At 38.5% G+C, this 20,356-nt stretch overlaps 6 protein-coding genes across 6 annotated transcripts; 2 read left to right on the top strand and 4 right to left on the bottom strand.

The window, feature by feature from the left end:
* Positions 1 to 1,736: 1,736 nt before the first annotated feature.
* Positions 1,737 to 5,051, bottom strand: LOC149952705 (uncharacterized). The gene has a single exon (XM_090169794.1). It carries the CDS (start codon positions 5,049 to 5,051, stop codon positions 1,737 to 1,739), a length of 3,315 nt encoding a protein of 1,104 aa, XP_090025920.1.
* Positions 5,052 to 6,752: 1,701 nt separating this feature from the next.
* Positions 6,753 to 7,809, top strand: LOC149952706 (uncharacterized). Its single transcript, XM_090168749.1, has 5 exons — positions 6,753 to 6,892; positions 7,056 to 7,211; positions 7,286 to 7,367; positions 7,439 to 7,623; positions 7,679 to 7,809. The coding sequence occupies exons 1-5, from the start codon at positions 6,890 to 6,892 to the stop codon at positions 7,766 to 7,768; spliced, it is 516 nt and encodes a 171-aa protein (XP_090024875.1). The 5' UTR covers positions 6,753 to 6,889; the 3' UTR covers positions 7,769 to 7,809.
* Positions 7,810 to 7,905: 96 nt separating this feature from the next.
* Polr2A (RNA polymerase II subunit RpII215) lies at positions 7,906 to 15,426 on the bottom strand. Its single transcript, XM_090168748.1, has 13 exons — positions 15,034 to 15,426; positions 14,696 to 14,965; positions 14,458 to 14,625; positions 13,953 to 14,396; positions 13,666 to 13,886; positions 13,228 to 13,485; positions 12,941 to 13,151; positions 12,551 to 12,760; positions 12,170 to 12,381; positions 11,854 to 12,109; positions 11,564 to 11,786; positions 10,415 to 11,501; positions 7,906 to 10,352 (listed from the first exon to the last, which is right to left on the bottom strand). Exons 1-13 carry the CDS (start codon positions 15,118 to 15,120, stop codon positions 8,189 to 8,191), a joined length of 5,811 nt encoding a protein of 1,936 aa, XP_090024874.1. The 5' UTR covers positions 15,121 to 15,426; the 3' UTR covers positions 7,906 to 8,188.
* Positions 15,427 to 15,707: 281 nt separating this feature from the next.
* LOC149952708 (uncharacterized) lies at positions 15,708 to 18,968 on the top strand. The gene is made up of 5 exons (XM_090168752.1): positions 15,708 to 16,004; positions 16,160 to 16,291; positions 17,175 to 17,400; positions 18,084 to 18,167; positions 18,237 to 18,968. The coding sequence occupies exons 1-5, from the start codon at positions 15,820 to 15,822 to the stop codon at positions 18,399 to 18,401; spliced, it is 792 nt and encodes a 263-aa protein (XP_090024878.1). The 5' UTR covers positions 15,708 to 15,819; the 3' UTR covers positions 18,402 to 18,968.
* On the bottom strand, positions 18,563 to 19,448 carry LOC149952709 (uncharacterized). The gene is made up of 4 exons (XM_090168753.1): positions 19,310 to 19,448; positions 19,139 to 19,243; positions 18,929 to 19,071; positions 18,563 to 18,872 (listed from the first exon to the last, which is right to left on the bottom strand). Exons 1-4 carry the CDS (start codon positions 19,430 to 19,432, stop codon positions 18,716 to 18,718), a joined length of 528 nt encoding a protein of 175 aa, XP_090024879.1. The 5' UTR covers positions 19,433 to 19,448; the 3' UTR covers positions 18,563 to 18,715.
* Positions 19,449 to 19,587: 139 nt separating this feature from the next.
* On the bottom strand, positions 19,588 to 20,221 carry LOC149952710 (dynein axonemal heavy chain 2-like). Its single transcript, XM_090169795.1, has 3 exons — positions 20,100 to 20,221; positions 19,890 to 20,043; positions 19,588 to 19,827 (listed from the first exon to the last, which is right to left on the bottom strand). The coding sequence occupies exons 1-3, from the start codon at positions 20,219 to 20,221 to the stop codon at positions 19,588 to 19,590; spliced, it is 516 nt and encodes a 171-aa protein (XP_090025921.1).
* Between the last annotated feature and the right edge of the window lie 135 nt (positions 20,222 to 20,356).

The raw sequence follows: 20,356 nt of genomic DNA on the forward strand, positions 1-20,356 counted from the left end.
ACGGCCAACTTTGATCACGCGCTGTTCGCGCTACTACGGCCAACACATTCGTCGAAATTCCGCGAGCAAGGATTTTCCCCCTATAAACTGTACTATAATGTGTAGGAGTTCAGCGCCACGCTCGGTGGTTATATATTGTCCCCAATGTAAAAACTATACTAAAAATAATAATCCGCTAGGGGCGCTGACGTCATACACATCTTTTGCTCATAGGTTAACACAGAAACGTCAACGAATGAGATGGCCGCTGTAGCGCGAGAGATGCGCGAGAAATCAAAGTTGGCCGTGGGCGTAGCGTAGTCACTAAATTGCCTCTCATTGGCTGAAAGGTACCATGTGATTAAATATGACCTGGCGACAGGCCCGGCCGTAGGCGGCAGCATTCTAGTTACCTATGAGATTTCTATGGGTGGGCCCCACGGACCGTTCATGAAGTGGGCCCCTCAAACATGATAGCGTTATAGTTGTTAAAGCTGGGGCCCTTTGTCTTCTGGCAGCCCAAAATATTAGACCCAGTCCGCCACTGAGCTCCTCAATGGTTACCTGTAAATGTTGATTTTTCTTCTGTAGATGACTATGTTCGTCCTTAATTATTTCCAAGTCTTTGGCGGTATTAGTGGCGTTGGCTGCTATGGCTGCATCCCAATCTTTTCCCAGAAAGTCTATTTTAGCTTCCAGTTCCTTTTGGTTTCACTTTGGTGAGTAGCTAGGGCTTGAATTTGCGCAGTTTGTTCTTCTTGCCAGGAGTGCAGCTTTCTGTCGATGACTCCTTCCATTACTGCCTCCACTAGAGCTTTCATAGAGGCCATTGAGAATGGTTCAATTTCCCAATGAGATTTTTCTTTCCCAACCATTGAATTCTTTAATTCTCCCAATGAGTGAGGCTGGTTTAGCGAAAGCTGTGATTGATGTGATCGATGCCTTGTGATTATCCCGCTTTGGGTTAGTTCTCCCAAGTACCGGATGTACAGTTATTACATTTCCAGTTATCTTTGAGTCCACTTACATCCGAAGGGTCAATGGGAATACATTCAGCATGGAACCATTTAAGGCAATCAGCAGCACAACATTGTATCCAAGTATTCTTCTTCCTTGTGCCTCTGTTAATAGGGCAATCCTCGTTTTTACAGAGCAAAGTTCATCCATTTCATTTTTATTCGTAGACATCTTAAAGGGATCCCTCACTCACAACAGGGGAGGGCATAGACGTCACAAAAAAACTGGTTTTGAAGCACACTGCAAGTCTGGATTTTAAGTTACCCCTATGCCTCCCCTGTTGTGAGTGATGGATCCCTTTAACTGCAGCTGATTTCAATACAAAGGAAGGATAGATGGTGTTGCAAATTCTGCGCGAGGGGGGTAGGGGTGAATTTTCCCGGTCAAAAACCAGGGTGCCTTAACGCGGTAATCTTCGCTCTATTTCTTTTCTATCTCTATGGCTTTCTCCATGGTCTCTTATTAAGATTTAAGATTTAAGATTTATTTACTGACAACCCTTTTGGAACAGGGCGGCTCACTCACAAACGAGGAGCACAGTCGAAAAAAATACAAAATACATACACAAAACCAGCATCGAATATAATCCAGGAAATACCAAAGACCCAATCCAGAATTTTAAAGCAGAAATAAAACCCGCCAAAAACTCAATTCAAAATAAGCATATAAATAAAAATACAGATATATAATACCAGAAATACATGTATTTCTGATAATACTATAAGAGCGAAGGAAACCGATTAATTATTATTCAAACGACGCCAAGCGTCCTTGGCCTTCTTCCACAACCCAAGAATCCATTTGACCTGATGGACATCTGAACCAGTATTACCGAAGCCTATAAGCACCTCTGTAGGGAGGTGTAAGTGATCCATCCGCCATTCCGACACTCCCGGATGGTTCTCCAAAGCTGGACACGACAGAAGGATGTGACTTAGGTCTTCGACCTCATGGTTACATAGTTTGCATGCCGGCAAGTCACCGAAAAGTTGGGCCTGTCGTTGACCAGTTAACAAAGCACCACAACGGGCATCAAAAAGTAGGCCACTCTGCCACGATCCGTCGTAGAAGGGCTCTGGAGCTGGAACACTTTTCAACTGATATAGGCAGAGGCTACGCTTCTCTCTTATTTCAGTCTTCCACAGTTTGCTTGCAGATTCCCGCACGTCCTTTGTTACAATAGTGGCCCATTGATGTTCGTTCGTAGCCTCACTCCTTTTAGTGCCAATACCGTAAATTTTGTCAAGATGTTCTAGCCGCCGAAAAAAACCTGTACTAACATTTTCTTGACGCAAGGCCCGAAACACGATACCAGGAAACATGTGGCTTGGCATCAACATCAGCCGACCCAAGTACTTCAATTTGCTGACCGCCTCACGCTCACGCATAGTGCTCCAACCAAGCTCCCCCTTAATAGCAGCATTCGGAGTACAGGGACCCGCAGACAAAGCACTCCTACCGGCTTCTCTTTGTGCATAGTCCAGCGCTGCAATGGAAGTTTTCGAGAGTGCCATCACCTCATTTGCATACGTAAGGGCGGGAACCGCCACCGACTTCCATAAAGTGCGCCCAACAGAGTAGTTGTTATAAGAATTTTTCGCCAAATTTTTCACTGCCCATCGGAGACTCGTCGCCTTAGACACCAACTTCCGTTCGTAGGCTTCCGAATATCCATTTCCGTTTGAAGAAAAAATAATTCCTAGGTACGTGTACTCTGTAGCGACCTCAATTTTAGCTCCATGCAAAGTGAACGTATCGCTTCCATCCTCTGACCCAAAGATCAAAACCTTAGACTTATCACTCCCAAAGCGCAATCCACACTCTTCCGCAAAAGAGGTGCAAGTATTCAACAATTCCTGAAGGCCTCCCGCTGAATCCGCCAACAAGAGAACATCGTCTGCGAAGAGCAAGCAGCTCAAACGACGTCCATATTTCCCGTTCACAAAAGCACCATGAGGGGACCACTCCAGGCGATCAGCCAATCCATTTATGTAGATAACAAACAGTAGGGGGGACAATGGACAACCCTGACGAAGGCCGACAGAAGTCTTCATAGGAGTGGTGTTAACTCCTTGCGCTTTATAGACACAACTACTTCCTGCATACAAGCGCTCAATGCTGTCTATCGTATCAGAATCAACTCCCATGTTCTTCAAGGCCATCCAAAGTTGGGGTAACCTAACACTATCATAGGCCTTCTGTAGATCCAGGAAACCGCAATAAAGCGGACGCTTCTTTAATTGGTAAAGTTCAATAAGTTGTGTTAACACGAACAAATTATCAGCAATTCGTCGACCATGTCGAAACCCATATTGCGCCTCGTTTAAAAAACCATTCAACTCCATATAAATAGCAAGACGTTCCTTCCACAAAATTGCGTACACCTTATACATAATAGAAGTAACGGCTATCGGCCTATAGGAATCCAAATCATCTTCGGGCTTCCCTTTTCCCTTGTGAATCAAGCTGACTCGACACTCCTTCCAACTACTAGGAATATCGCCAGACTTTCGGATTTCATTATAGATGGACAACAGACATTGAAGAGCTGAAGAACCAAGAGCCAGAACTAGTTCCCCGTAGAGGTCATCCATCCCAGCTGCTTTACCCCGTTGTAATTTTTTAATAACGGCCAAAAACTCCGGTAGTAAGAATGGTTCATTAAGGCGTTCGGCTGGAGTTACAGTTGGAACTTTCACCACGGAGTGCGCTTGGCTATCCGTCACAGTAGGACGACTCAATAGCGTTGCCTCCATGTCGGCTATATATTCTTGAATTCGGGCTTGCATGACGGATTTTTCATACAGAAGAATACCAGACTTAGACCGAAAACCCTTTAATCCAGAATCAGATTGGGAGGATAAACGTCGCATTTTAGAAATATACCTCCAGAACTTTTTCCCCTGCGCTTTGCCAGCCTTGATAATATCATTCTCAATACGTTTATTAACAAGTTGGATCTTTTTTCTTATCAATTCTTTAGCTTCATTTTTCTTCTGTAGATAATAGACCCACTTTGTAAGCACCACTTCCACCGTGCAGCCCTGAGATTTCGCCTGTCTATGATCCTTACACGCTCTTTTCCTGGCACGAATGGCATCAGCAATTTCCTTATCCCACCATTTCTTTGGCACAATACCTTTCTTCAAAATGACACTAGGTGATTTTTTTATTAAGTTTTTCCACGCTGCTGCTTCCATAGCCTCCACAAAATCACCATACGAGGGTTGAGCAGTTAGCGTAGACACCCACTCTTCCATTTCGTCACTGTAAGCCTTTAGAGTTGTCTCGTTATCGAAGTCCCAGAATGTCTTCACTGGTACACCGTCAGGAACTGAATCAGTTTTTGGTTGATCGTTGTTTGCTTTTAAATTGGAACGAGGCTGAAGTGAAACGGAAACCAAGTTATGGTCACTACCAAGGCTATCTGATCCAGATTCGTCAATTTCCATCGACATAACATTATCGACAACGTTAGCACTAAAGAGGACGTAGTCTATGGTAGACTTACTGTTCCTACTACTTCTAGTAGTGCGACCAACACAATTGTCTAACAAATTCCCTATGGTAAAACTTTGTTCTTCTGCAAATTCTCTCAAAAGTTTACCGTTATAGCAATCCGAACCATTAAATTCAGTAAGATGTCCATTCATATCTCCGCCGATGCAAAAACTAAGAACACCATTAGCCCGAAACTCCTCAATATCCTTAGCTAAACAGTCGTAGATTTTATGATTGTAAACTCCACTACATTTACCCGTAGCACAATACACTAGAGCTATGACAAGATCCGGGAACCTTTCATGAGAAAACCAAATATGCTCTGAACAAGACTTAACAAGTTTACAAGATTCACTAGCTCGGCACAGAACTCCCAACCCTCCACCTTTCTTCTCACGACCCTTACGATTCAAACCGAACCATGTGAGACCCTTTAATGGAGGAGGAAGGTTCCCCTCCCGCAAATGAGTCTCAGAAAGGCACAAAAAATTTAATTGTTTGTTACTAAAAATTGAATCGATTTCCATCCACTTTTGTATGGAAGCACCCTGCATATTAAGAAAACCAAATTTTAAAGAACTATTTACACTATTTGCCAAAAGAGATCGGACAAGTCTATATTTTTTACGAATTCCCCTGCGTGTCCTTCGGGTAGCCAAACGGCATCCCACATTGGAAATCGGGGTTTCGTGAATTCCTAAACCTGATTCCCCGAAGGCAGGCCAGGAGTCAAGTTTTTTCCATCACCATCCTTGAGGTTGCCGACAGCTCTGTTAGTTTGGAAACGGTTTTTTCGCCACCTCTGAAATTCGGAGAATGTTCTTTCCTCCCTAGAGCGATCGGGCGCTAGTCTAACGCGACTATACTCCGGTACTTGATGGTTTCTCAACCTATTGGCGACAAGAAGTATGGACTTTCTACTTTCAGCACTGTCCAAGCAGATCAACACCGGTTTGTCTTTTTTATCCTCTCTTCTACCAAAGCGTTGGCACGATTTGACACTGAAATGAACAGTTTCATCAATGCCCAAATTTTTCCGAAGCCAATTTTCAGCGCCACTAGGTGAGTCCAGATCATCAAATGCCACACCAAAGGCGACTAAATTAGTAGCTAGATCATCCACAACATCACTTTCCTTGGAAACAAGAGCAGTGTCAGAGTCTTTAAATTTCATAGTCTGACCCTTTAGCGTATCAACTTGTCCCGAGAGAGCCGAAATCGAGTCACGCATTGCCTTGGATTCATTTTCACGTTCCTGTATTGTAATTGCAACAGCTTCCACCTGTAATTTTAGACCGCTGATATAGTCCTCCTGGTCAGTCTGTCGTTTTTCCATGGTTTCGAAACGTTCTCTGTTAACCAAATCACGTCTATCCAGTTCACACAAAAAGATAGATTGTACATCCGTCAACCGCTCTTCCATGATGGAAAACTTTGAGACAATCAAAGACTCCAGACTAGAGAACATAGCCCCCAGAGCAAGAGTATCTTTAGTTCCACCCAAAATCAGATCGCCGCTAGTTCCAACCACAATCCCGGAGTGACTCGCAGATGGTAGCTCTTGCAACTGCTCCTTCACTAGACTTTGACTAAGCTGACTTTGGCTTAGGGAACGGGTTGCCACCGATCGAATAGCCACTAAGGGCCCTTGACTATATACCGAGCAATCCTTCTTGAAACAGTTACTGCATTCCCACATATCCTTTAGCCGACGGGCATCCCCTATGCGCAGCTCCACACATTCCACATGAAACCACTGCTTACAAAGCCTACAATCAATCCATGTATTCGGTTTCCCCGTGCCTTTATTTTTAGGAGCATCTTCCTCTTTGCATAGATAGCACAAGTCCTCATTTGTTACGTCCGCTTTACTCGAATTCATTTTCGCCCTTTATTTGCAAGATATAAAGACAACAACAACCTAAGACTAAGCCTAATACCCTACCACTGCAGGATGGCGCCTCTTAGCCCGTGCTTTTGGCACGGGCCGCTCTTCCTTCGCTACAGCGGTAACTCCGCTAAGCCTAACTAACAGAACTATCGAAAACTTTTTTAAAACCAAGAAAAACACCTTTTTGTTCAGAGTAAAAGAAAAATGGACGTATCAGGAAACTCTCTCAACAAATAAATTACAAAAACCTCACTAAATAACACTAAAACGAAGATAATTAGGGAGCAAGCAACGTATCACTCAACTTCAAATCACGCGCCTAAAAAATATAGATGGCGTTATCTATTAAATTTTTTCTGCGAAGCATTTTTTCGTTTGAATCCCGTGTTTAGAATTTTACACCTTTTCGTTTGCATTCCTAAATGATTTTGTTTCCTAATAACCTCATAAGTGTGCTAAATATTATCGATTTTAAAGCTACTTTTAGTTATCAACTAAGAAATGGTGACTATTTATCTCTTTGCATTTGTAATGGTTTCTTATTTTAAGCCTTGGTATTGTCACTGCATGGACTAAGTTTTTGTAAAGTTGTAACCTTTCATCTACTTGTGCTTCTGATTTTTATGGTTGCAAAGTGGTAATTGAGCCAATGGTTTGTAAATTTCAGTCTTCCACATTTAAGAAGACAAATGCAAATAGTGGTGCAAAGAAAAAGAGTGGAACTAAACCAGAGTTAACGGAACAACAGCTAAAAGATATTCAAGATGCATTTTCCCTTTTTGACACAAATGGTTCTGGAACCATAGATTGCAAAGACTTAAAAGTATGTATAGATATCTAAATAATCCTATATTATCTTTGGAAGATCATACATTTGTCTTTCTGGTACTCTTTAAGTTTACGATGAGAGCCCTAGGATTTGAGCCCAAAAAGGAAGAAATTAAAAGCATGACTGCCGAAATTGACAAAGATGGAACTGGTATTTTTCTCAGCTGTATATATTGTTCGAATTGAAAAAGTATTGTAATCCATATATTTGTCATCTTCCAGGGAAAATTAATTACGAAGACTTTTCAATGGTTATCGCAACCAAAATGGCTGAGAAAGATATCAATGAAGAAATATTAAAAGCATTTAAATTATTTGATGATGATAACACAGGAAAGATTTCATTTAGGAACTTAAAACGAGTTGCCAAAGAGTTGGGAGAAAATTTGACTGAGGATGAACTCCAAGTACACTTATACCTTATTGAAAAGCTTTCATAAATTTAAAATTTTAATTTCTTAGGAAATGATAAGTGAAGCCGACAGAGATGGGGATGGTGAAGTAAACAAAGAAGAATTTCTCAGGATTATGAAAAAAACTTGTCTCTATTGAATTCATACTTTTTGTTTTTATTAAATATTTTTAAATGTTGACTAGTGTTCCTTATTAAATTGAATTTTAAGGATTTACAAGGGGACCCCAAAAGTGTATTGATAAAAATAATGCAGATGGGCATTTTAAATCAATTTTATTAACAATATATTTTACATGATACAAAATCTATTCATTTATAGAACATTTTTCATTACTTCTTAAATTCAAAGAAATTGAAATGGATACTCTCCATTTAAAAATAAAATTACTTGGAAAACTATTTACAGTGTAGTTTAAAATTTTAATTACCAATACCATTAAATGTTTTATGTAAACATAAAAAAGAATGGGGATTACACACACCCATTTCACTTTAAAAAATATAAAGTTTTTTGTCTATATATCAGACAATACAAGACATTTATTTTTAGTTTAATATTACTCATTATCACTGTCCTCCTCCATCATACTGGGACTGGTTGGGCTATAAGAAGGGGAGGTTGGCGAATAATTTGGGGAACCTGGTGAGTAACTTGAACCTTTGGGGCTAGAAGGGGAATAAGTGGGCGAATATGTAGGCGAAGTTGGAGAATATTTTGGAGAAGATGGACTATATTGGGGTGAAGACGGACTATACTGTGGGGATGATGGGCTATATTGGGGTGAAGTAGGACTATATTGCGGGGATGATGGGCTATATTGCGGACTGGTTGGAGTATAAGAGGGGCTGGCGGGTGAATATTTGGGACTTGAGGGGGAATACGAAGGAGAAGCAGGGCTATATTTTGGAGAGGTTGGAGTGTAAGAGGGAGAGCTAGGAGAATAGCTAGGACTTGTTGGGGAATAAGATGGTGAAGTTGGCGAATATTTGGGACTGCTCGGTGAGTAGCTTGGACTTCCCGGACTATAACTTGGGCTTTGAGGGGAATAATTTGGTGAGCTAGGGGAGTAACTTGGGCTTGTTGGGGAATAAGAAGGTGATGTGGGAGAGTATGATGGAGAAGTCGGTGTGTAATTTGGTGAACTTGGTGAATAACTTGGGCTAGTCGGGGAATATGAAGGCGAAGTCGGACTGTAACTTGGACTCGTAGGAGAATAGCTTGGACTTGTTGGAGAGTAGCTAGGACTAGTTGGTGAATAAGAAGGAGAAGTTGGACTGTAACTGGGGCTAGTTGGTGAATAGCTTGGACTGGTTGGAGAGTAAGATGGTGAAGTGGGGCTATAACTCGGGCTGGTTGGTGAATAACTTGGAGATGTGGGGCTGTAACTCGGGCTTGTTGGCGAGTAAGAAGGAGATGTTGGACTGTAACTTGGGCTTGTCGGGCTATAGCTAGGGCTGGTTGGGCTATAACTTGGGCTGGTGGGACTGTAACTTGGGCTGGTGGGACTGTAGCCAGGGCTCGTTGGAGAATAACTTGGACTTGTAGGACTGTAACTTGGAGACTGTGGAGTCAGTGATGGTGATGAAGGAGCATATGCCGGAGAGGATGGTGAGTAATTTGGAGACATGGCTCCTGGACTAGGAATGTAAGGTGATGATGCTGGACTTCCAGGTGAACCAGGCTGTGGTGACCAAGAAGGACTGAAAGCTGGGCTAAATCCACTCGCATCACTGGCAGCTGACGGTGAGAACCCTGCTGCACCTGGTGTCATACCACTACCCAAAGCTGGAGACCAAGCGGGGTGCATTGGAGTAGCTCCCATAGCCCAGGGTGTCATCTGAGGAGACATAGAACTAGATGGTGTTGCGGCGCTTCCAAAAAAGACTCCTGGTCCACCCAATGGTCCTGGTCTGTCCATCAAAATTTCAATACCATGTTTACATTTGTTGGCATCCAACATTAAGTCAAATACTCCAGTGCCCATCCTGGCCAGTTGGCCAACAACAATATTTTCTGACACTCCTTTCAAATGATCTACTTCAGCATGAGACGCTGCGTCCATTAAAACATCTACAGTTTCTTCAAAGGAACATCTCATAAGTGCTCCGGTATCTTGTCTATTGATACCATGACGTGTGATAGCCATTAAGTGTCCCTTTGCAGTCATGACATCGCAAAGCAAAGCCAAATGACGATAGTTTACGTATGAACCATCAAAGGAAATTACATGGTTCATTTCTTTTTCCACAGCTTTTCTTACAGCTTCAATTCCAAGGACTGAGAAGATTTCACAAATATCGTTAGAATAAGTACGAACAGGATCAACATCTCGTTCACTCAAAACTCTCATTAGACTAGTCCCATCAGTTTCAAGCAACCATTCAGCAATTGCTTTAAATTCTCCAGTTTCAGTTAAAATGATTCTCTTCTTGTTATCAGTAGTAGGCAGATGCATATAGACTTTGGCAATAGATTCAATTCCCTGCAAAGTCATATCACTGAGCATATTCGCCTCAATACACCTCAAGAAAACATCATCCTCCATTTTGTCAACTTGTTCTTCTTCTTCTTGAAATTTACTGTCGTCATTATTCATGATCCGTATACGCAGAACCAGTTTCTCGGCATTATCATCATTGAAAATGCAGTTCAAGTCATCTCCAAATCCAGCATTTATTTTCTCAGCAATTTGCTCCATGGTTAGTTTTTTGTCAGTCATTCTATATAATTAAAAGGTTAAGAGATATAAATCTTAAAAATAAATGTGAACTAAATAATTTACCGTTTTCTGTCTAGCTCAATACGAAGCAACCAAGGAGAAATTCTAGATGGATCAAAATCAGGCATTTCATAGTAGACATTGACAAACTCCTGATCTTCACTAATTACAGTGTTCTGAGGGTCAGGATCGTAGTAAATGGCAGTGTTGGCTGTAACTTTTCTCAGTGTAGTGTGCTCTAAGCGACAGAGTACATCCTTGGCTTTTTCAGCATCTCTGGCAGCCGCCCCAGTCAGGAAAACAGTGAGCGAAGGAGTCTTGGGCTTTTTGGATATGTTAATGATTTCCTTAAGACGAGGTACACCCAAGGTTACATTCTTAGCTGACACACCAGCATAATGGAAAGTGTTCAGGGTCATTTGGGTGGCTGGTTCTCCCAGAGATTGAGCAGCTAAAGCCCCCACCATTTCTCCGGGTTGAACTTGAGCCTGCTGAAATCTGGTGTCAATTTCACCAAGTAGCCAATCAAAGGCTTCCGCTGACAGTCTGAATTCTTCAGCTACTCTTTTAGAGCAAAGTGTGGATCTCAGTAGAGCTCTAAATAGGAATGTCGCATTGTCATTGGCTTGAACACTTAGTCTGTCTTCACCTTGCACAATAACCAACTTCTTAACTAATTCTTCTACACCTTGGGTTACTTTCAAAGGACTCAGATCAGTGGGTGCTCGGACATTTACGTGGAAAGTTTTTTGGGCATTCCAGATCATTCTTTGCAAGTTGCAGGGTAGAACAACTTTGTTGTCACCCATAGGGAATACTTGTCTCAACATTTCTCGATCCTTCTTCAGTCTTTCCCATTCCTTTTCCAACTCACTGAGTGTGCTTGCACTGCCTTGAAGTTCGCGGACAATGTCTTCAGTGAAAATTCTTCTCAAGTGTCTTTCATTTTGAATATCAAATTTGAACTTAAGTTCAAATCTTTTGTTTGATGGTTTGATTGTGGGTAAATTCTGAAATTCAACAGCAACACCATCCAAGCCATCTTCACCATAACGAAACTGAATGACCTGGCCCGTACTATTTCTGACAGTTCCATCGTATGTAGCCATGACACTCTCCATAGCCTTTATCAAACGACGTTGGATATAACCTATAAAAAAAGCAATTTTAGAATTGGTGAACTATATTCTTTTAAATCACATGTGAAATTACCAGTTTCAGCAGTTTTGACAGCAGTATCAATGAGACCTTCTCTACCACCCATGGCATGGAAAAAGAACTCTGAAGGCGTCAACCCGGCTAAATATGAATTCTCTACAAAACCTCTACTCTCTGGACCATAATCATCTTTGATGAAATGGGGCAACGTTCTTTTACGAAAGCCGAAAGGAATTCGTTTGCCCTCAACATTCTGTTGACCTACACAGGCAATAACCTAATGGAAAAGGACAAGTTAATACCGTGATGGAATTTCATAAACGCTATTAAATAATGGCACAAACCTGCGATATGTTAATTTTTGACCCTTTAGCTCCCGAGACCACCATAGCCTTGAAGTTATTAAACTCTGATAAAGATTTCTGGGCACTGGCACCAGTTTTATCACGAGCATCGTTCAAGATTCTGTTGACTTGGTTTTCAAAAGTTTGCCTCAGAGTATTACCGGGCGAAGGCTCCAATTCATCATTGTGAGCTTTTTCAATAACATCTATCACGTCTTGTTTGGCTTTACGAATAGTCATTTGAATGTCTTTATAGCTATAAATTGTTAAGAATTAACCATTGCAACTAGTTTGTTCAAAAGAGAAGAATAATTACGTTTGCTGATCAGCAATTGTGTCTCCAATACCAATGGTATGTCCTTCTAAAAGTAACCAGTTGTTAACAACCGTTTGAATGTGTCCGTAGAAAGCTCCTGCCACTTCATGACCAAGTTCGGCAAACACCACGTGCATAAGAGATCCACTAGACCCTCCAACAGTGTTCTTACACACAATTCCCGTAATAAGTTCGCCATGTTCAATCAGAACCTAATATGGATTGAGATTTTCAGTTACTGAAAAGTGTTAAAAAAATACACTGTTACAGGGAAGGAGGAACAGGAAGGGGGTGGGGGTGCATTACTCATTCCTAATATTTCAGCTAAGAGTTGCCTGGCCCCCTTCCATATCTAAAACATTCCTACACCCTTAGATTTACTTTAGTGTCTCCAGGAGATATCCAGCAGTACGGGCCATCATCCTCCTCATCAGGATGAGTACTGTGCTTACGGATCAAGTTCACATTTCCAGGAATAATTAAAGAAAAAATTTGTTTTCCAGTCCATAACGGTTTGGGTTTTAAAATGGCTGGCATTGGCACTTTGCCATCCCAAATTGGTAAGAACATCAAGATGTTCATAATTTGTTCCTTAAGATTTAAAAAAAAAAGGACCATTAACAACTGGCAAAAATATGGAATAATCCAATATTTTCTATTTATATTGATCAGGAAAAAATTGGAGTATTGTTATGAAATCAAAAATTTTCATTAGTCTATAGATTTCATCATAATTTTACATAAGATATATATAAAAAAAAAAAAAAGTACTTTTTCCAAGAAGACATCCCGTTTCGTCATCTTTCTCACAGCAGTCAGGGTATCTTGTACAATACCCATGACGGGCTTGTTGGATTGAGGTGTGATGATCTGACGAGGTACCATGGCCAATTGTTCGATTTCTGCTCTGGTTTCCAAAGATTGGGGAACGTGTAAATTCATTTCATCTCCATCAAAATCAGCGTTGTACGGAGTTGTTACACTAAAGTATAAAGCGACGTCAGTTATTTGTTGAAATTAGAAATGTAAAAAAAAAAGGTGAATGAACTATACAAAACCTGAGATTCATTCTGAACGTTGACCAAGGAAGAATTCTGATTCTATGCCCCATCATGGACATTTTATGCAAGGTTGGCTGACGATTGAAGATGATAATGTCGCCATTTCGAATATGACGCTCAACTTTATAGCCACACTGCAAGTGAAGATCGCTAGGCTTTGGGTGGAAACGCAAATCTACTCTTTCTCCATTGTCTCTGATGATATATTTGGCGCCTGGATATTGGTTATTGCCTCTTTTCACAAGTTCTTGCATTCTGAAAGTAAACCAAGTTAATTGTAGTGCAAAATTTAAACCCAAGAAATATTTTTACTAAAAACTAAAAATCAGAAAAAAATTGGAGTTGATATAATTGAGATCATTTGAGGTCATTATTTTTTTAGGTCATCATAGGTTGTACGAAAATTCTACAAAATATATTCTAATTGCAGCTTACGCATTGATATTAAATGGAGTAACAATTTCAGGGAAAGTCAAGTTTTGAGCAATGGATCTGGGAACTCCAACTTCATCGATACGCAAATTAGGATCTGGTGTAATGACTGTACGGGCGGAAAAATCCACACGTTTCCCCATAAGATTACCACGAATACGACCTTCCTTACTCTTCAATCTTTGTTTAACTGATTTCAGAGGCCGCCCCGATTTTTGCATAGCCTGAAATATTAAAGGTAAAATTTATAGTGTACAATCTATAATCTTCATTGTTAAATTTTAATTTACTCTAGGCAATCCTGGAAGTTCATTATCAATTAACGTGGCGACATGGAATTGCAACATTTTGATATTTTCAGCTATAATGTGAGCTGCAGCTCCATTTTGCTCGTTTCTTATCAGTTCATTGTTTGCTTTGACAATGTCAGCCAGTTTGTGCGTTAGATCATCTTGATTTCTGGCCGAACCAAACATAACTACTGCTGGTCTAACTGGCAATGGGGGCACAGGAAGTACAGTTATCAACATCCAATCAGGTCTAGCTTGTTTAGGATCCATTCCCAAGATGAAACATTCTTCATCTGAGATGTGTTTGAATATTTCATAAACTCTTTCTGCTGTAAGGGGTATCTTCTTTTCTTGCGAATCTTCATTAACATGTTTCCATTCGGCTGTTAAGTCCAAACCACTCCTACGAATGCTTGGCTGATAACGTCCACAACCTCCATGCCCCTGAAAGATGAGGAATTTTTTTATACCATATCCATGGAAACTTTATGGTGTAAGTAACTACCATTTTCTTTGGTTCATCCGTTGCTTGACTGTCAGTAGCCATTTTAGCATCAATTTCATCACCCCCTTCACAAATATTTTTTCCTTTACATAAATCATACACATGAGCTAAGCGTTTCCTAGGTTGTCCTTTAGATTTTGTTAAAATATCCTTTATTTTTGGGTTGGTCTGAAGAGAGAATAAATAATTAAAATGGTTTTCAAGTAACGAATTAATAAACATTTAAGTTGTTACACACTGGTGAAACCAAAAGTTTGGAGCAATAGAAGCAAACGCATCTTAAAGTTTTGATAATTTTGGTCATAAATCCAACGTGGTAGACTGGTTTTGCTAGTTCAATATGACCAAAATGACCCGGGCATTCAGTCATATTTCCAGCGCAAGTTTGGCATCTTGAAAGTCGATCTACCACCCCTTGCCTCGGGTCCATGAGCCCTCCAAGTTTTGGCCTTCCACTTTCGTAAATTTCAGAATATTTAATTCCTCCATCAGTTACAGACATACGTTGCTACATTGATAATGAAACTATAAGTTAGGCAACACTATGGGCAAGTGGGCTTAGAAAATAAAACCTACGATTTCATCCGGACTTAGAATTCCAAATTGTACCCGTTTTACTTCCAGAACAGGAGCTTTGGAGTCTGATGTTATTATTCCAGACATTTCGCTAGTTTTAATTAGCTCGGTATCAAATTTAAATGTTGCTCAATATATGGGGGAGTTATTAACTTTCTCCCCTATGTAGAAGGACGAAAGGAATTACCGTTAACCTAATTCGGCTCACCTAAGTAAGGTTAGCCTAAGGTTTCGAATTTTTTATGTTTATTTTATTACATGATTGTTTACAATCGGAAAATAACTCTCAAATAATCGTAAACTCACTGTTTAGATACAAGAATTACGAGAAATCCTTGCGCAACAGGAAGTGCACAAAATGGCGTTTCCGTAACATTGTTCCAAAGACACGAATCCACCGAGAAATCTCTAACGCGACGGCTTTTGAGCTCGGTATTTATACTTTTCCAGTAGATTCCCGGGGTTTCAAAAGTGAAATCACGAAAGAACGGGAAGACACGGCCATAAATTTTCATAAACCTAGTAAAACACTATTAGCGGGCTTGGCCGTATGGAAAAAATAATTAAATACTACTGTAGCAGCAAACATTCTATTGGTCATTTGTCTATTGGTCAGAAACGATGTCATCACATCATCATGGGGTGGGAACTACCAAATAGTTAAATTTTCCAAAAGGCGTGAAAGAAAGAGCAACGCCATTTTAATTCGAGAAAACCTAGAATTACAATCGTTTTAATTATCTCTTAAGGCTCTTAAAATATTTTATAATAAGTATTTCAAATAATATGGGTCGTTCAAGAAGTAAATCGCCTAGTAGTAGGTCGCATAAAAGTAGAAGTAAACATAAATCGTATTCCAAAGAAAAGAGTAGGGATCGTGAAAGGCATCACATAAGATCCAATGTTAACATTGCCTACGTCGATGGTGTACGATCAAGAAGTCGATCCATAGATAAGATTTCTCGCACATGGTATGTAAAATTAAGTTCTTGCGTTTATTTTGTGTAAACCGTATAGAAAGGGGGTCTTCACTGTGACACTGTCTGGTTTTTTGGTATCAAGCTCTAGTAGGCAGCCTACTTCCAGGGGTGTTTAATTTCCATATGATTTGTGTTTTTTCTTTTAGGAAAAGGTCCAGAACACGATCTGTTAGCAGCAATAGCAGTGTTGAAATTGATAGTCACATTGCCCATGTATCGAGGAAGAAATTAAAGAAGCTGGATGAAGTTGAACGTTTGGCGGAGCTGGAAAGACAGCGGTAGGTTATCTTGCCTGCCGACAATCATCTTTTTAAAATGAAACGACTGTTAAATTTTTGCAAAAATTATAGTCAAATATGTTTACAAACGATTTGATGAATTGTTACAACAAATGATACGGGTATAGGTGTTGAAAGCTGACAGTGGCAGCAGAATTTTTTTCAGTCTTATTGACTTAAAACGAGGAATTGTTGTTAGGGAATATTCCATGGGAGTTGAACGTTTAGTTAGCGCAGGCCAGGTTATTTTTCAATAACTTTTTGAAGAAGGCTTTATAGAATAGAGCCTGCGTATCATCAGTCATCCTTTAAAATCAATCATGGAGCGTTCCCTATGATAAAAAAGCTTTTGAGCTTTAAGAATATTCGCTCAATTGTGTGTGCAATATTTGGAAATAATACCGTCTATAGGACAATTTACGAAGTTTCATCAGCTCTCGGTACTCTGGAAAAAATGGCAGTAGATTATTGGAGGTAGTTGGTGAGTAGCACGGCCCTTTTTCTATTCTTTTGAGAAAATGAATTTCTAGTGGTTTATTTCTTTATTTCTGTTTTATGTTGTTTTCACACAAAGGCTTATTTTACGGTTTGGTATTAAAACAGAATCTTCAGGCATTATGCCCTTTTGTAAGTTCGAGTATTTTACGCACATAAATACTTGAACTTTCAACCTTTACTGCTAAAATAATATGCATCAAGTGTGTAAAATATTTTTAGTTTTACCTCGTATTAAGGGCTGTATATATTTATATTGTTAGTTTGATGGGCCTGAAAAATAAGTTTTTAATGGCCCAGTCACTTTCAAAATATTACTAACATGCCCGGAATTGGGGTGTTTTCTTCCATGTAACCCCGCACATTACCCCTCCGTCTACGAAAACAGGCGTCAGAGGGAACAAGAATCCAGAGTCATCGAAGAGGAAACTGCCAAAAGGGTCGAAGAGATTGTGGCAAAAAGAGTACAAGAAGAATTGGAGAAACGGAAAGATGCCATTGAAGAGGAGGTAAAAAGGCGGGTCGAGGAAGCCAAAAGGCTCATGGAGAAACAAATGCTACAAGAACTAGAGAGGCGGCGGCAAAAAGAACTTGAAGAACAGAAAAGGAAAGATGTAAGAACATTGTTTTTATTAATTTTTTAGAATTTGGTAGTTAATTGGATTATCAGATAATTCAAATGACTTTCTTATTGTTAAGGGTGTAAAAACTATTTTGTTAGTATTGGGCCTTGTACAGTTCAAATGTAAAAAAACATTACTTTTGGAAAAATACATTTTACAGTTGAAAATGGTTTACATCCATGGCTTGATTAATGTTTCTTGAAAAAAATAATCAATTTTTATAATCCTTGAAAAACTTTTGGTTTTGGCTCAATACTGAACAGTTAACACATCAACTACTTAAATTAGTTTAAGATAATAATATTTTTGTGTCTATATTTAACAATATATGAAATATAATTATTAGCAAAGAAGAATTTTATAATCATTTATTTGACCATTTTTACTTGAAAATTAAAGGGTCTAGAAGGATTTTTCTTAGCAAGAATTAGTATATCTTTTATACTAATTATCATCTGCCAGTAGTACCAACTCCCAAAGTGTCAAAGTGTGATTTGTAGTAAAATATGTACGACTAAAGTTCCAGCGTCAAAAGCTTCTCCCAAAAACATTTGACAATTTTAATACTATTCTATTCAATAAAATCTATTAATGGGAGAAGTATTGTACTCTGGAACAGCCTAGACTGAGTTTAAATCCTTTTATTGACATTGTTATCCAATATTTTCTTAAAGGAAGAGGAACGTAAAAAACGTGAAGAGCTCGAAAGGATTATAGAAGAAAATAATCGCAAAATGGAAGCAGCTCAAAAGAAAATGGTATGCATTTCCCAGTGTTACTACTTATAAGTATGCATTTCAATGCTAAATTTTTTTGTATATCATCAGGCTGAAGAACGGTTAGCTATGGTTGAAGAGCAACGACGAATTGAAGAACAGTGTCAAAAATTGAGAAGGGATCAAGAGAAAAAAGTGAAGGAAGAGCAGCAAGTGATCTTAAACAAGGGAAAAGTGAGACCTAAGTTATCCTTTAGTTTAAAGCCGGGTCCGTAAGACAGTTGGGAAGTAAAACTTAGTTTATTTTGACAATTAAATGATGCTACTTTGAATGAATATATAAACAGTGTGTGCGTGCAGTGCGTGGAAAATTGTATATTTCATACGTATGCGGGTAAAATTTATACAATATTGTATTCTGCTGCGAAAAGTGCTGCAAATTCAAAACAATGATTAACAATTTAGTAGGCCCCTATTTCTTCTAAGGTGTCGTGTAAATTAAATATCAGCGCATTCATTACTGTTTTTTGATTTTGTGGTAGAAAATAAAAAGCTAACTCCAAGGGATAATTTAAAGCCAATTATAATAGCTATGTTACAATAGTTTGTTGAACTCTTTCCATTTTCGCATTAAGCAAAGTAATAAGCTCCTCCTTTAAAGGTGACACATCTATCTCAATAAACCCTAATTTCTTTATATTTGGAATAGTTTGTATATTTATTTTTGTTTCCATCAGTGATTCGGAGCTGAAAATTGGTTAATATTAACATAAACAATATATAAATATCTGGTTAACCCTTACTTCGGTAACTCTGATCTCGCGTGCTCATTTTCATCCCATAAGTATGAAAACTTCTGCCAAGATTCTAAGTATACATTTGCATAACTTAGTTTATTTTCTAGTATCTTCAAAGTTGTCAGACAATTTTCAGTATTATCTGGAATCTAAATTATATCACTAGTTAATTAGTTAGACTTTACTTATTTTTTTTTGGAAATATTTTAAATTTACTGTAAAGTTAATATCATTGTCCCCGCAAATTTTCTCTATGTTTGCATAGTCAATTATCTCTTGAAAAGCTTTTTCCAACTCCTTTTTGTTAGGAATCATGACAAGCTGTTAAAATAGATGAAAAATAAATTACATTTATTTTCTAAGATCTTAAGGTTAATAAAGAAATACTTCTCGTTTAATTATCTTAATGGATCCAGAAAATATACTTTTATTCCCCAATAATATCTCATCAATTTTTTCCGAGCTATTAACTATTGTGGTTTTCAGCGAATCACATAATAAAGTATACATTTTGTTTCTATAAGCAGTCCACGGAGGAGTTGGCTGCAAATGTAATTTATTTTCAAACAACAAGATTAATGTCTTTAAATTAATTAGATCTCTTACATGATCTTGTTCTAATTGTGTTAATTCAAATACTTTTTTAACTTTTAATTTAAAGCTGTCTAAAAGATTGGACAAAAGTTCTTTTTGAAGTGCAATGTAGCTATCCTGAAACCAATAACTGTTAATAATTTTCTTTCAATGCCCTTTGGAAATAATAAATTGACAACTTGTATTTTTAAAAATTCATCAACTGAAGTTATTTCTCCCATTTGTGCGTATAGCTTTATGCATTTTATTTCTTTGCATTTTTGGAGTAGTTCTGTGTTGATTTCCTTATAACTACTAATAATATCTTGCAGCTTAAATTATATTGTAGGTTAATTTTTGAAGCTTTTTTAACTTTTAAGTGGGAATTAAATACTTCTTCTATGGATAATTTTGTTTCTCCTGTATATTCTTCTAATTTTAAATTATTCCAGGTAATTTTTGATAATCCTGTGATTATGTTTTCTTCACTTTTTTCCACTGGTATTTGAAAAAGCATCTGTTCATCTTTTGATACAGAAGATATTGTCCTATTTTGAAGTAATTATGGTTTTAATTCATGTGATAACTAAAACCAATTTTATACCTGTTGTATTCGTGTACTATTAATTCTAAGTTTCTTAACTTTCTTTGCACATTTTCATGTTTAGTCAACATATTTGTGAAAGTTTCAGGTATATCATATTCTAGAAATTCCCAATAATCCATTTCCTTTAAGAATTTCAAGAAATTCCTAGATCAAAAAAAAAGATGGATAAAACATGTCATAGACAACCTTAATCCATTGTTAATCTTGGATTAAGATTTTTTTTAACAAGACCGCAAGCACGAAAATAGTTATTT

The sequence above is a fragment of the Leiobunum rupestre genome, chromosome 3 (assembly GCF_980474605.1).
Source record: "Leiobunum rupestre chromosome 3, qqLeiRupe1.1.hap1, whole genome shotgun sequence".
NCBI lineage: Eukaryota > Metazoa > Arthropoda > Arachnida > Opiliones > Sclerosomatidae > Leiobunum > Leiobunum rupestre.